The 17,500-nt window shown below is 44.2% G+C and overlaps 1 protein-coding gene across 1 annotated transcript in view; it reads right to left on the bottom strand.

Annotated features, from left to right (window-relative positions):
• LOC135529193 (A disintegrin and metalloproteinase with thrombospondin motifs 3-like) overlaps positions 1 to 17,500 on the bottom strand; it is a 47,250-nt gene that overhangs the window by 4,218 nt on the left and 25,532 nt on the right. Inside the window, exons 4-5 of the mRNA XM_064958054.1 lie at positions 1,992 to 2,124; positions 610 to 723 (exon numbers count right to left, since the gene is read on the bottom strand). Of these exons, the coding sequence (XP_064814126.1) occupies positions 610 to 723; positions 1,992 to 2,124 (247 nt within the window). The remainder of the gene's footprint in view (positions 1 to 609; positions 724 to 1,991; positions 2,125 to 17,500) is intronic.

Below are 17,500 nucleotides of genomic sequence, written 5' to 3'. Positions count from 1 at the left end.
AAGAAAACATTTTTTACAAATAAAATAAATGTATGGGTAAGGTGCCACCTGTGTCACACAGTCATTGCAGTTGGACATCAGTACATGAGGGACATAGAACAAATATAAGCACCCACCAGAAATAATTATCACATTCAAATGAGCCCATATGTTATTTCTAATATTAATTTAGTAAAACTTCTTCAAGAAATTGTGTACTTTTTGGAGAACTGTTTCTAAAGATGAAGTATAGCACTGTATATTATTAGGTGTATCTGTTTCTAAAGATGAAGATGAAGTATATCACTATATTATTAGGTGTATCTGTTTCTAAAGATGAAGATGAAGTATATCACTATATTATTAGGTGTATCTGTTTCTAAAGATGAAGATGAAGTATATCACTATATTATTAGGTGTATCTGTTTCTAAAGATGAAGATGAAGATGAAGTATATCACTATATTATTAGGTGTATCTGTTTCTAAAGATGAAGATGAAGATGAAGTATATCACTATATTATTAGGTGTATCTGTTTCTAAAGATGAAGATGAAGTATAGCACTGTATTATTATTAGGTGTATCTATTGTCATCAGAAATCCATGGTTTGTGTTCAAACCATTTCCCACCTTCGACGGTGCACACTCTGTCCCATCCACCGGAGGACCCTTCTTGGTCTTACAAAAGTACTGGTTGTCAGGGTGACTACACCACAGCTGCTTGCAGGGATCGTAGGTCCGGAACTATAGGGGGGAGAGAGAGAGAGAGAGAGAGAGAAAGAAAGAGAGAGACAGAGACAGAGAGAGACAGAGAGAGACAGAGGGAGAGACAGAGACAGAGAGAGAGTTAAGAAATAGGATGTCAGAGAGAAGAGGAGAGAGTAGGGAAAAGGATGCCAGAAAGAAGAGGAGAGAGTAGGGAAGAGGAGGTCAGAGAGAAGAGGAGAGAGTAGGGAAGAGGAGGTCAGAGAGAAGAGGAGAGAGTAGGGAAGAGGAGGTCAGAGAGAAGAGGAGAGAGTAGGGAAGAGGATGCCAGAAAGAAGAGGAGAGAGTAGGGAAGAGGAGGTCAGAGAGAAGAGGAGAGAGTAGGGAAAAGGATGCCAGAAAGAAGAGGAGAGAGTAGGGAAGAGGAGGTCAGAGAGAAGAGGAGAGAGTAGGGAAGAGGAGGTCAGAGAGAAGAGGAGAGAGTAGGGAAGAGGAGGTCAGAGAGAAGAGGAGAGAGTAGGGAAGAGGATGCCAGAAAGAAGAGGAGAGAGTAGGGAAGAGGTGGTCAGAGAGAAGAGGAGAGAGTAGGGAAGAGGATGTCAGAGAGAAGAGGAGAGAGTAGGGAAGAGGTGGTCAGAGAGAAGAGGAGAGGAGAGAGTAGGGAAGAGGAGCTCAGAGAGAAGAGGAGAGAGGAGTGTAGAGGATGTCAGAGAGAAGAGGAGAGAGTAGGGAAGAGGATGCCAGAGAGAAGGGGAGAGAGTAGGGAAGAGGATGTCAGAGAGAAGAGGAGAGAGTAGGGAAGAGGAGGTCAGAGAGAAGAGGAGAGAGTAGGGAAGAGGAGCTCAGAGAGAAGAGGAGAGAGAACGGAAGAGGTGGTCAGAGAGAGAGATGAGAGGTAGTTAGTGCATTTCCGTGGCCAGTCTACGGGTCACCTAGTCTCTTCCCAGAAGTCATGGCCCCTCTGCAATCTCAAACAGGGAAAAAGCTGCCCACTATCTAAGCCTATGGACCAGGGGGATAACAAGGAGAATGCAGGACCCTGCTCCATCTAAGACTAACATGTGTAATAATTGAATCCCATCCTCACAAGATCAAAGTCCTGAGTGGTACTGAGTGCCCTCATGCAGTCCTGAATCTGCGTCCCAAATGGCAAGATATTCCCTGATGGGCCCTGGTAAAAAAGCAGTGCACTATATACGGAATAGGGTGCCATTCGGGACACACATTGACAGGCTGCCCCGTCACCAACGGTCACAGTTGTTATTCTCAGATCTCAGGGGTCTAGCTAGCTGGTGGAGGGGACTTACAGCGGTGCACATCTTGTAGCCCACGCCGAAATCAAAACGACACTGCTCGTCCATGGAGTAGTTAATCCCAGGTAGCTCAGGAAGCTTGGGCCACTTGTGTTCAAAAGGGTTGTCCAGGAGACAGTCATAAGAGCTGGAGGGAGATAAGACACATCAGAACAGAGACAGTCATAAGAGATGGAGGGGGATAAGACACATCAGAACAGAGACAGTCATAAGAGATGTAGGGATAAGACACATCAGAACAGAGACAGTCATAAGAGATGTAGGGATAAGACACATCAGAACAGAGACAGTCATAAGAGATGGAGGGGGATAAGACACATCAGAACAGAGACAGTCATAAGAGATGTAGGGATAAGACACATCAGAACAGAGACAGTCATAAGAGATGTAGGGATAAGACACATCAGAACAGAGACAGTCATAAGAGCTGGAGGGGGATAAGACACATCAGAACAGAGACAGTCATAAGAGCTGGAGGGGGATAAGACACATCAGAACAGAGACAGTCATAAGAGCTGGAGGGGGATAAGACACATCAGAACAGAGACAGTCGTAAGAGCTGGAGGGATAAGACACATCAGAACAGAGACAGTCATAAGAGCTGGAGGGGGATAAGAAACATCAGAACAGAGACAGTCATAAGAGCTGGAGGGGGATAAGACACATCAGAACAGAGACAGTCATAAGAGATGGAGGGATAAGACACATCAGAACAGAGACAGTCATAAGAGATGTAGGGATAAGACACATCAGAACAGAGACAGTCATAAGAGATGGAGGGGGATAAGACACATCAGAACAGAGACAGTCATAAGAGATGGAGGGATAAGACACATCAGAACAGAGACAGTCATAAGAGATGTAGGGAGATAAGACACATCAGAACAGAGACAGTCATAAGAGATGGAGGGAGATAAGACACATCAGAACAGAGACAGTCATAAGAGCTGGAGGGGGATAAGACACATCAGAACAGAGACAGTCATAAGAGCTGGAGGGATAAGACACATCAGAACAGAGACAGTCATAAGAGCTGGAGGGAGTTAAGACACATCAGAACAGAGACAGTCATAATAGATTTAGGGATAAGACACATCAGAACAGAGACAGTCATAAGAGCTGGAGGGGGATAAGACACATCAGAACAGAGACAGTCATAATAGATTTAGGGATAAGACACATCAGAACAGAGACAGTCATAAGAGATGTAGGGATAAGACACATCAGAACAGAGACAGTCATAAGAGCTGGAGGGATAAGACACATCAGAACAGAGACAGTCATAAGAGCTGGAGGGGATAAGACATCAGAACAGAGACAGTCATAAGAGATGGAGGGGATAAGACACATCAGAACAGAGATAGTCATAAGAGATGGAGGGGATAAGACACATCAGAACAGAGACAGTCATAATAGATTTAGGGATAAGACACATCAGAACAGAGACAGTCATAATAGATTTAGGGATAAGACACATCAGAACAGAGACAGTCATAAGAGATGTAGGGATAAGACACATCAGAACAGAGACAGTCATAAGAGATGTAGGGATAAGACACATCAGAACAGAGACAGTCATAATAGATTTAGGGATAAGACACATCAGAACAGAGACAGTCATAAGAGCTGGAGGGGGATAAGACACATCAGAACAGATACAGTCATAAGAGATGTAGGGATAAGACACATCAGAACAGAGACAGTCATAAGAGATGTAGGGATAAGACACATCAGAACAGAGACAGTCATAAGAGATGGAGGGAGATAAGACACATCAGAACAGAGACAGTCATAAGAGCTGGAGGGAGATAAGACACATCAGAACAGAGACAGTCATAAGAGATGGAGGGAGATAAGACACATCAGAACAGAGACAGTCATAAGAGATGTTGTGATAAGACACATCAGAACAGAGACAGTCATAAGAGCTGGAGGGATAAGACACATCAGAACAGAGACAGTCATAAGAGATGGAGGGGGATAAGACACATCAGAACAGAGACAGTCATAAGAGCTGGAGGGGGATAAGACACGTCAGAACAGAGACAGTCATAAGAGATGTAGGGAGATAAGACACATCAGAACAGAGACAGTCATAAGAGATGGAGGGGGATAAGACACATCAGAACAGAGACAGTCATAAGAGCTGGAGGGGGATAAGACACATCAGAACAGAGACAGTCATAAGAGATGGAGGGAGATAAGACACATCAGAACAGAGACAGTCATAAGAGCTGGAGGGGGATAAGACACATCAGAACAGAGACAGTCATAAGAGCTGGAGGGGGATAAGACATCAGAACAGAGAGAGTCATAAGAGCTGGAGGGGGATAAGACACATCAGAACAGAGACAGTCATAAGAGATGGAGGGATAAGACACATCAGAACAGAGACAGTCATAAGAGATGTAGGGATAAGACACATCAGAACAGAGACAGTCATAAGAGCTGGAGGGGGATAAGACACATCAGAACAGAGACAGTCATAAGAGCTGGAGGGATAAGACACATCAGAACAGAGACAGTCATAAGAGATGGAGGGAGATAAGACACATCAGAACAGAGACAGTCATAAGAGCTGGAGGGGGATAAGACGCATCAGAACAGAGACAGTCATAATAGATTTAGGGATAAGACACATCAGAACAGAGACAGTCATAAGAGATGTAGGGATAAGACACATCAGAACAGAGACAGTCATAAGAGCTGGAGGGATAAGACACATCAGAACAGAGACAGTCATAAGAGCTGGAGGGGGATAAGACATCAGAACAGAGACAGTCATAAGAGATGGAGGGGGATAAGACACATCAGAACAGAGATAGTCATAAGAGATGGAGGGGGATAAGACACATCAGAACAGAGACAGTCATAATAGATTTAGGGATAAGACACATCAGAACAGAGACAGTCATAATAGATTTAGGGATAAGACACATCAGAACAGAGACAGTCATAAGAGATGTAGGGATAAGACACATCAGAACAGAGACAGTCATAAGAGATGTAGGGATAAGACACATCAGAACAGAGACAGTCATAATAGATTTAGGGATAAGACACATCAGAACAGAGACAGTCATAAGAGCTGGAGGGGGATAAGACACATCAGAACAGATACAGTCATAAGAGATGTAGGGATAAGACACATCAGAACAGAGACAGTCATAAGATATGTAGGGATAAGACACATCAGAACAGAGACAGTCATAAGAGATGGAGGGAGATAAGACACATCAGAACAGAGACAGTCATAAGAGCTGGAGGGAGATAAGACACATCAGAACAGAGACAGTCATAAGAGATGGAGGGAGATAAGACACATCAGAACAGAGACAGTCATAAGAGATGTAGGGATAAGACACATCAGAACAGAGACAGTCATAAGAGCTGGAGGGATAAGACACATCAGAACAGAGACAGTCATAAGAGATGGAGGGGGATAAGACACATCAGAACAGAGACAGTCATAAGAGCTGGAGGGGGATAAGACACGTCAGAACAGAGACAGTCATAAGAGATGTAGGGAGATAAGACACATCAGAACAGAGACAGTCATAAGAGCTGGAGGGGGATAAGACACATCAGAACAGAGACAGTCATAAGAGCTGGAGGGGATAAGACACATCAGAACAGAGACAGTCATAAGAGATGGAGGGAGATAAGACACATCAGAACAGAGACAGTCATAAGAGCTGGAGGGGGATAAGACACATCAGAACAGAGACAGTCATAAGAGCTGGAGGGGGATAAGACACATCAGAACAGAGACAGTCATAAGAGCTGGAGGGGGATAAGACACATCGGAACAGAGACAGTCATAAGAGCTGGAGGGATAAGACACATCAGAACAGAGACAGTCATAAGAGCTGGAGGGAGATAAGACACATCAGAACAGAGACAGTCATAAGAGATGGAGGGGGATAAGACACATCAGAACAGAGACAGTCATAAGAGCTGGAGGGGGATAAGACACATCAGAACAGAGACAGTCATAAGAGATGGAGGGGGATAAGACACATCAGAACAGAGACAGTCATAATAGATTTAGGGATAAGACACATCAGAACAGAGACAGTCATAAGAGATGTAGGGATAAGACACATCAGAACAGAGACAGTCATAAGAGCTGGAGGGATAAGACACATCAGAACAGAGACAGTCATAAGAGCTGGAGGGGGATAAGACATCAGAACAGAGACAGTCATAAGAGATGGAGGGGGATAAGACACATCAGAACAGAGATAGTCATAAGAGATGGAGGGGGATAAGACACATCAGAACAGAGACAGTCATAATAGATTTAGGGATAAGACACATCAGAACAGAGACAGTCATAATAGATTTAGGGATAAGACACATCAGAACAGAGACAGTCATAAGAGATGTAGGGATAAGACACATCAGAACAGAGACAGTCATAAGAGATGTAGGGATAAGACACATCAGAACAGAGACAGTCATAAGAGATGTAGGGATAAGACACATCAGAACAGAGACAGTCATAAGAGCTGGAGGGGGATAAGACACATCAGAACAGAGACAGTCATAAGAGATGGAGGGAGATAAGACACATCAGAACAGAGACAGTCATAAGAGCTGGAGGGGGATAAGACACATCAGAACAGAGACAGTCATAAGAGCTGGAGGGGATAAGACACATCAGAACAGAGACAGTCATAAGAGCTGGAGGGGGATAAGACACATCGGAACAGAGACAGTCATAAGAGCTGGAGGGATAAGACACATCAGAACAGAGACAGTCATAAGAGCTGGAGGGAGATAAGACACATCAGAACAGAGACAGTCATAAGAGATGGAGGGGGATAAGACACATCAGAACAGAGACAGTCATAAGAGCTGGAGGGGGATAAGACACATCAGAACAGAGACAGTCATAAGAGATGGAGGGGGATAAGACACATCAGAACAGAGACAGTCATAAGAGCTGGAGGGGGATAAGACACATCAGAACAGAGACAGTCATAATAGATTTAGGGATAAGACACATCAGAACAGAGACAGTCATAAGAGATGTAGGGATAAGACACATCAGAACAGAGACAGTCATAAGAGCTGGAGGGATAAGACACATCAGAACAGAGACAGTCATAAGAGCTGGAGGGGGATAAGACATCAGAACAGAGACAGTCATAAGAGATGGAGGGGGATAAGACACATCAGAACAGAGATAGTCATAAGAGATGGAGGGGATAAGACACATCAGAACAGAGACAGTCATAATAGATTTAGGGATAAGACACATCAGAACAGAGACAGTCATAATAGATTTAGGGATAAGACACATCAGAACAGAGACAGTCATAAGAGATGTAGGGATAAGACACATCAGAACAGAGACAGTCATAAGAGATGTAGGGATAAGACACATCAGAACAGAGACAGTCATAATAGATTTAGGGATAAGACACATCAGAACAGAGACAGTCATAAGAGCTGGAGGGGGATAAGACACATCAGAACAGATACAGTCATAAGAGATGTAGGGATAAGACACATCAGAACAGAGACAGTCATAAGAGATGTAGGGATAAGACACATCAGAACAGAGACAGTCATAAGAGATGGAGGGAGATAAGACACATCAGAACAGAGACAGTCATAAGAGCTGGAGGGAGATAAGACACATCAGAACAGAGACAGTCATAAGAGATGGAGGGAGATAAGACACATCAGAACAGAGACAGTCATAAGAGATGTTGTGATAAGACACATCAGAACAGAGACAGTCATAAGAGCTGGAGGGATAAGACACATCAGAACAGAGACAGTCATAAGAGATGGAGGGGGATAAGACACATCAGAACAGAGACAGTCATAAGAGCTGGAGGGGGATAAGACACGTCAGAACAGAGACAGTCATAAGAGATGTAGGGAGATAAGACACATCAGAACAGAGACAGTCATAAGAGATGGAGGGGGATAAGACACATCAGAACAGAGACAGTCATAAGAGCTGGAGGGGGATAAGACACATCAGAACAGAGACAGTCATAAGAGATGGAGGGAGATAAGACACATCAGAACAGAGACAGTCATAAGAGCTGGAGGGGGATAAGACACATCAGAACAGAGACAGTCATAAGAGCTGGAGGGGGATAAGACATCAGAACAGAGACAGTCATAAGAGCTGTAGGGGGATAAGACACATCAGAACAGAGACAGTCATAAGAGATGGAGGGATAAGACACATCAGAACAGAGACAGTCATAAGAGATGTAGGGATAAGACACATCAGAACAGAGACAGTCATAAGAGCTGGAGGGGGATAAGACACATCAGAACAGAGACAGTCATAAGAGCTGGAGGGGGATAAGACACGTCAGAACAGAGACAGTCATAAGAGATGTAGGGAGATAAGACACATCAGAACAGAGACAGTCATAAGAGATGGAGGGGGATAAGACACATCAGAACAGAGACAGTCATAAGAGCTGGAGGGGGATAAGACACATCAGAACAGAGACAGTCATAAGAGATGGAGGGAGATAAGACACATCAGAACAGAGACAGTCATAAGAGCTGGAGGGATAAGACACATCAGAACAGAGACAGTCATAAGAGCTGGAGGGGGATAAGACATCAGAACAGAGACAGTCATAAGAGATGGAGGGGGATAAGACACATCAGAACAGAGATAGTCATAAGAGATGGAGGGGGATAAGACACATCAGAACAGAGACAGTCATAATAGATTTAGGGATAAGACACATCAGAACAGAGACAGTCATAATAGATTTAGGGATAAGACACATCAGAACAGAGACAGTCATAAGAGATGTAGGGATAAGACACATCAGAACAGAGACAGTCATAAGAGATGTAGGGATAAGACACATCAGAACAGAGACAGTCATAATAGATTTAGGGATAAGACACATCAGAACAGAGACAGTCATAAGAGCTGGAGGGGGATAAGACACATCAGAACAGATACAGTCATAAGAGATGTAGGGATAAGACACATCAGAACAGAGACAGTCATAAGATATGTAGGGATAAGACACATCAGAACAGAGACAGTCATAAGAGATGGAGGGAGATAAGACACATCAGAACAGAGACAGTCATAAGAGCTGGAGGGAGATAAGACACATCAGAACAGAGACAGTCATAAGAGATGGAGGGAGATAAGACACATCAGAACAGAGACAGTCATAAGAGATGTAGGGATAAGACACATCAGAACAGAGACAGTCATAAGAGCTGGAGGGATAAGACACATCAGAACAGAGACAGTCATAAGAGATGGAGGGGGATAAGACACATCAGAACAGAGACAGTCATAAGAGCTGGAGGGGGATAAGACACGTCAGAACAGAGACAGTCATAAGAGATGTAGGGAGATAAGACACATCAGAACAGAGACAGTCATAAGAGCTGGAGGGGGATAAGACACATCAGAACAGAGACAGTCATAAGAGCTGGAGGGGGATAAGACACATCAGAACAGAGACAGTCATAAGAGCTGGAGGGATAAGACACATCAGAACAGAGACAGTCATAAGAGGTGGAGGGGGATAAGACACATCAGAACAGAGACAGTCATAAGAGATGGAGGGATAAGACACATCAGAACAGAGACAGTCATAAGAGCTGGAGGGAGATAAGACACATCAGAACAGAGACAGTCATAAGAGCTGGAGGGGGATAAGACATCAGAACAGAGACAGTCATAAGAGATGTAGGGAGATAAGACACATCAGAACAGAGACAGTCATAAGAGATGGAGGGGGATAAGACACATCAGAACAGAGACAGTCATAAGAGCTGGAGGGGGATAAGACACGTCAGAACAGAGACAGTCATAAGAGATGTAGGGAGATAAGACACATCAGAACAGAGACAGTCATAAGAGCTGGAGGGGGATAAGACACATCAGAACAGAGACAGTCATAAGAGCTGGAGGGGGATAAGACACATCAGAACAGAGACAGTCATAAGAGATGGAGGGAGATAAGACACATCAGAACAGAGACAGCCATAAGAGCTGGAGGGGATAAGACACATCAGAACAGAGACAGTCATAAGAGCTGGAGGGGGATAAGACACATCAGAACAGAGACAGTCATAAGAGCTGGAGGGGATAAGACACATCGGAACAGAGACAGTCATAAGAGCTGGAGGGATAAGACACATCAGAACAGAGACAGTCATAAGAGCTGGAGGGAGATAAGACACATCAGAACAGAGACAGTCATAAGAGATGGAGGGGGATAAGACACATCAGAACAGAGACAGTCATAAGAGCTGGAGGGATAAGACACATCAGAACAGAGACAGTCATAAGAGATGGAGGGGATAAGACACATCAGAACAGAGACAGTCATAAGAGATGGAGGGATAAGACACATCAGAACAGAGACAGTCATAAGAGCTGGAGGGAGATAAGACACATCAGAACAGAGACAGTCATAAGAGCTGGAGGGGGATAAGACATCAGAACAGAGACAGTCATAAGAGATGTAGGGAGATAAGACACATCAGAACAGAGACAGTCATAAGAGATGGAGGGGGATAAGACACATCAGAACAGAGACAGTCATAAGAGCTGGAGGGAGATAAGACACATCAGAACAGAGACAGTCATAAGAGATGGAGGGGATAAGACACATCAGAACAGAGACAGTCATAAGAGATGGAGGGATAAGACACATCAGAACAGAGACAGTCATAAGAGCTGGAGGGAGATAAGACACATCAGAACAGAGACAGTCATAAGAGATGTAGGGATAAGACACATCAGAACAGAGACAGTCATAAGAGATGTAGGGATAAGACACATCAGAACAGAGACAGTCATAAGAGCTGGAGGGAGATAAGACACATCAGAACAGAGACAGTCATAAGAGCTGGAGGGGATAAGACACATCAGAACAGAGACAGTCATAAGAGATGGAGGGGGATAAGACACATCAGAACAGAGACAGTCATAAGAGATGTAGGGATAAGACACATCAGAACAGAGACAGTCATAAGAGCTGGAGGGAGATAAGACACATCAGAACAGAGACAGTCATAAGAGATGTAGGGAGATAAGACACATCAGAACAGAGACAGTCATAAGAGATGTAGGGATAAGACGCATCAGAACAGAGACAGTCATAAGAGATGTAGGGATAAGACACATCAGAACAGAGACAGTCATAAGAGATGTAGGGAGATAAGACACATCAGAACAGAGACAGTCATAAGAGATGGAGGGAGATAAGACACATCAGAACAGAGACAGTCATAAGAGATGGAGGGATAAGACACATCAGAACAGAGATAGTCATAAGAGATGTTGGGAGATAAGACACATCAGAACAGAGACAGTCATAAGAGATGGAGGGAGATAAGACACATCAGAACAGAGACAGTCATAAGAGATGTAGGGATAAGACACATCAGAACAGAGACAGTCATAATAGATTTAGGGATAAGACACATCAGAACAGAGACAGTCATAAGAGCTGGAGGGGGATAAGACACATCAGAACAGATACAGTCATAAGAGATGTAGGGATAAGACACATCAGAACAGAGACAGTCATAAGAGATGTAGGGATAAGACACATCAGAACAGAGACAGTCATAAGAGATGGAGGGAGATAAGACACATCAGAACAGAGACAGTCATAAGAGCTGGAGGGAGATAAGACACATCAGAACAGAGACAGTCATAAGAGATGGAGGGGGATAAGACACATCAGAACAGAGACAGTCATAAGAGCTGGAGGGGGATAAGACACGTCAGAACAGAGACAGTCATAAGAGATGTAGGGAGATAAGACACATCAGAACAGAGACAGTCATAAGAGCTGGAGGGGGATAAGACACATCAGAACAGAGACAGTCATAAGAGCTGGAGGGGGATAAGACACATCAGAACAGAGACAGTCATAAGAGATGGAGGGAGATAAGACACATCAGAACAGAGACAGTCATAAGAGCTGGAGGGGATAAGACACATCAGAACAGAGACAGTCATAAGAGCTGGAGGGGGATAAGACACATCAGAACAGAGACAGTCATAAGAGCTGGAGGGGATAAGACACATCGGAACAGAGACAGTCATAAGAGCTGGAGGGATAAGACACATCAGAACAGAGACAGTCATAAGAGCTGGAGGGAGATAAGACACATCAGAACAGAGACAGTCATAAGAGATGGAGGGGGATAAGACACATCAGAACAGAGACAGTCATAAGAGCTGGAGGGATAAGACACATCAGAACAGAGACAGTCATAAGAGATGGAGGGGATAAGACACATCAGAACAGAGACAGTCATAAGAGATGGAGGGATAAGACACATCAGAACAGAGACAGTCATAAGAGCTGGAGGGAGATAAGACACATCAGAACAGAGACAGTCATAAGAGCTGGAGGGGGATAAGACATCAGAACAGAGACAGTCATAAGAGATGTAGGGAGATAAGACACATCAGAACAGAGACAGTCATAAGAGATGGAGGGGGATAAGACACATCAGAACAGAGACAGTCATAAGAGCTGGAGGGGGATAAGACCCGTCAGAACAGAGACAGTCATAAGAGATGTAGGGAGATAAGACACATCAGAACAGAGACAGTCATAAGAGCTGGAGGGGATAAGACACATCAGAACAGAGACAGTCATAAGAGCTGGAGGGGGATAAGACACATCAGAACAGAGACAGTCATAAGAGATGGAGGGAGATAAGACACATCAGAACAGAGACAGCCATAAGAGCTGGAGGGGGATAAGACACATCAGAACAGAGACAGTCATAAGAGCTGGAGGGGGATAAGACACATCAGAACAGAGACAGTCATAAGAGCTGGAGGGGGATAAGACACATCGGAACAGAGACAGTCATAAGAGCTGGAGGGATAAGACACATCAGAACAGAGACAGTCATAAGAGCTGGAGGGAGATAAGACACATCAGAACAGAGACAGTCATAAGAGATGGAGGGGGATAAGACACATCAGAACAGAGACAGTCATAAGAGCTGGAGGGATAAGACACATCAGAACAGAGACAGTCATAAGAGATGGAGGGGGATAAGACACATCAGAACAGAGACAGTCATAAGAGATGGAGGGATAAGACACATCAGAACAGAGACAGTCATAAGAGCTGGAGGGAGATAAGACACATCAGAACAGAGACAGTCATAAGAGCTGGAGGGGATAAGACATCAGAACAGAGACAGTCATAAGAGATGTAGGGAGATAAGACACATCAGAACAGAGACAGTCATAAGAGATGGAGGGGATAAGACACATCAGAACAGAGACAGTCATAAGAGCTGGAGGGAGATAAGACACATCAGAACAGAGACAGTCATAAGAGATGGAGGGGATAAGACACATCAGAACAGAGACAGTCATAAGAGATGGAGGGATAAGACACATCAGAACAGAGACAGTCATAAGAGCTGGAGGGAGATAAGACACATCAGAACAGAGACAGTCATAAGAGATGTAGGGATAAGACACATCAGAACAGAGACAGTCATAAGAGATGTAGGGATAAGACACATCAGAACAGAGACAGTCATAAGAGCTGGAGGGGGATAAGACACGTCAGAACAGAGACAGTCATAAGAGATGTAGGGAGATAAGACACATCAGAACAGAGACAGTCATAAGAGATGGAGGGGGATAAGACACATCAGAACAGAGACAGTCATAAGAGCTGGAGGGGGATAAGACACGTCAGAACAGAGACAGTCATAAGAGATGTAGGGAGATAAGACACATCAGAACAGAGACAGTCATAAGAGCTGGAGGGGGATAAGACACATCAGAACAGAGACAGTCATAAGAGCTGGAGGGGGATAAGACACATCAGAACAGAGACAGTCATAAGAGATGGAGGGAGATAAGACACATCAGAACAGAGACAGCCATAAGAGCTGGAGGGGGATAAGACACATCAGAACAGAGACAGTCATAAGAGCTGGAGGGGATAAGACACATCAGAACAGAGACAGTCATAAGAGCTGGAGGGGGATAAGACACATCGGAACAGAGACAGTCATAAGAGCTGGAGGGATAAGACACATCAGAACAGAGACAGTCATAAGAGATGGAGGGAGATAAGACACATCAGAACAGAGACAGTCATAAGAGATGGAGGGGATAAGACACATCAGAACAGAGACAGTCATAAGAGCTGGAGGGGGATAAGACCCGTCAGAACAGAGACAGTCATAAGAGATGTAGGGAGATAAGACACATCAGAACAGAGACAGTCATAAGAGCTGGAGGGGATAAGACACATCAGAACAGAGACAGTCATAAGAGCTGGAGGGGATAAGACACATCAGAACAGAGACAGTCATAAGAGATGGAGGGAGATAAGACACATCAGAACAGAGACAGCCATAAGAGCTGGAGGGGGATAAGACACATCAGAACAGAGACAGTCATAAGAGCTGGAGGGGGATAAGACACATCAGAACAGAGACAGTCATAAGAGCTGGAGGGGGATAAGACACATCGGAACAGAGACAGTCATAAGAGCTGGAGGGATAAGACACATCAGAACAGAGACAGTCATAAGAGCTGGAGGGAGATAAGACACATCAGAACAGAGACAGTCATAAGAGATGGAGGGGGATAAGACACATCAGAACAGAGACAGTCATAAGAGCTGGAGGGATAAGACACATCAGAACAGAGACAGTCATAAGAGATGGAGGGGGATAAGACACATCAGAACAGAGACAGTCATAAGAGATGGAGGGATAAGACACATCAGAACAGAGACAGTCATAAGAGCTGGAGGGAGATAAGACACATCAGAACAGAGACAGTCATAAGAGCTGGAGGGGGATAAGACATCAGAACAGAGACAGTCATAAGAGATGTAGGGAGATAAGACACATCAGAACAGAGACAGTCATAAGAGATGGAGGGGGATAAGACACATCAGAACAGAGACAGTCATAAGAGCTGGAGGGAGATAAGACACATCAGAACAGAGACAGTCATAAGAGATGGAGGGGATAAGACACATCAGAACAGAGACAGTCATAAGAGATGGAGGGATAAGACACATCAGAACAGAGACAGTCATAAGAGCTGGAGGGAGATAAGACACATCAGAACAGAGACAGTCATAAGAGATGTAGGGATAAGACACATCAGAACAGAGACAGTCATAAGAGATGTAGGGATAAGACACATCAGAACAGAGACAGTCATAAGAGCTGGAGGGGGATAAGACACGTCAGAACAGAGACAGTCATAAGAGATGTAGGGAGATAAGACACATCAGAACAGAGACAGTCATAAGAGATGGAGGGGGATAAGACACATCAGAACAGAGACAGTCATAAGAGCTGGAGGGGGATAAGACACGTCAGAACAGAGACAGTCATAAGAGATGTAGGGAGATAAGACACATCAGAACAGAGACAGTCATAAGAGCTGGAGGGGGATAAGACACATCAGAACAGAGACAGTCATAAGAGCTGGAGGGGGATAAGACACATCAGAACAGAGACAGTCATAAGAGATGGAGGGAGATAAGACACATCAGAACAGAGACAGCCATAAGAGCTGGAGGGGGATAAGACACATCAGAACAGAGACAGTCATAAGAGCTGGAGGGGGATAAGACACATCAGAACAGAGACAGTCATAAGAGCTGGAGGGGATAAGACACATCGGAACAGAGACAGTCATAAGAGCTGGAGGGATAAGACACATCAGAACAGAGACAGTCATAAGAGCTGGAGGGAGATAAGACACATCAGAACAGAGACAGTCATAAGAGATGGAGGGGGATAAGACACATCAGAACAGAGACAGTCATAAGAGCTGGAGGGATAAGACACATCAGAACAGAGACAGTCATAAGAGATGGAGGGGATAAGACACATCAGAACAGAGACAGTCATAAGAGATGGAGGGATAAGACACATCAGAACAGAGACAGTCATAAGAGCTGGAGGGAGATAAGACACATCAGAACAGAGACAGTCATAAGAGCTGGAGGGGATAAGACATCAGAACAGAGACAGTCATAAGAGATGTAGGGAGATAAGACACATCAGAACAGAGACAGTCATAAGAGATGGAGGGGGATAAGACACATCAGAACAGAGACAGTCATAAGAGCTGGAGGGAGATAAGACACATCAGAACAGAGACAGTCATAAGAGATGGAGGGGATAAGACACATCAGAACAGAGACAGTCATAAGAGATGGAGGGATAAGACACATCAGAACAGAGACAGTCATAAGAGCTGGAGGGAGATAAGACACATCAGAACAGAGACAGTCATAAGAGATGTAGGGATAAGACACATCAGAACAGAGACAGTCATAAGAGATGTAGGGATAAGACACATCAGAACAGAGACAGTCATAAGAGCTGGAGGGAGATAAGACACATCAGAACAGAGACAGTCATAAGAGCTGGAGGGGATAAGACACATCAGAACAGAGACAGTCATAAGAGATGGAGGGGGATAAGACACATCAGAACAGAGACAGTCATAAGAGATGTAGGGATAAGACACATCAGAACAGAGACAGTCATAAGAGCTGGAGGGAGATAAGACACATCAGAACAGAGACAGTCATAAGAGATGTAGGGAGATAAGACACATCAGAACAGAGACAGTCATAAGAGATGTAGGGATAAGACGCATCAGAACAGAGACAGTCATAAGAGATGTAGGGATAAGACACATCAGAACAGAGACAGTCATAAGAGATGTAGGGAGATAAGACACATCAGAACAGAGACAGTCATAAGAGATGGAGGGAGATAAGACACATCAGAACAGAGACAGTCATAAGAGATGGAGGGATAAGACACATCAGAACAGAGATAGTCATAAGAGATGTTGGGAGATAAGACACATCAGAACAGAGACAGTCATAAGAGATGGAGGGAGATAAGACACATCAGAACAGAGACAGTCATAAGAGATGTAGGGATAAGACACATCAGAACAGAGACAGTCATAATAGATTTAGGGATAAGACACATCAGAACAGAGACAGTCATAAGAGCTGGAGGGGGATAAGACACATCAGAACAGATACAGTCATAAGAGATGTAGGGATAAGACACATCAGAACAGAGACAGTCATAAGAGATGTAGGGATAAGACACATCAGAACAGAGACAGTCATAAGAGATGGAGGGAGATAAGACACATCAGAACAGAGACAGTCATAAGAGCTGGAGGGAGATAAGACACATCAGAACAGAGACAGTCATAAGAGATGGAGGGAGATAAGACACATCAGAACAGAGACAGTCATAAGAGATGTAGGGATAAGACACATCAGAACAGAGACAGTCATAAGAGCTGGAGGGATAAGACACATCAGAACAGAGACAGTCATAAGAGATGGAGGGGGATAAGACACATCAGAACAGAGACAGTCATAAGAGCTGGAGGGGGATAAGACACGTCAGAACAGAGACAGTCATAAGAGATGTAGGGAGATAAGACACATCAGAACAGAGACAGTCATAAGAGCTGG

The sequence above is a fragment of the Oncorhynchus masou genome, unplaced genomic scaffold, assembly GCF_036934945.1.
Source record: "Oncorhynchus masou masou isolate Uvic2021 unplaced genomic scaffold, UVic_Omas_1.1 unplaced_scaffold_1114, whole genome shotgun sequence".
Lineage (NCBI taxonomy): Eukaryota > Metazoa > Chordata > Actinopteri > Salmoniformes > Salmonidae > Oncorhynchus > Oncorhynchus masou.
Note: the sequence above shows the minus strand (reverse complement) of the source record. Positions and strands in the feature narration are given on the sequence as shown.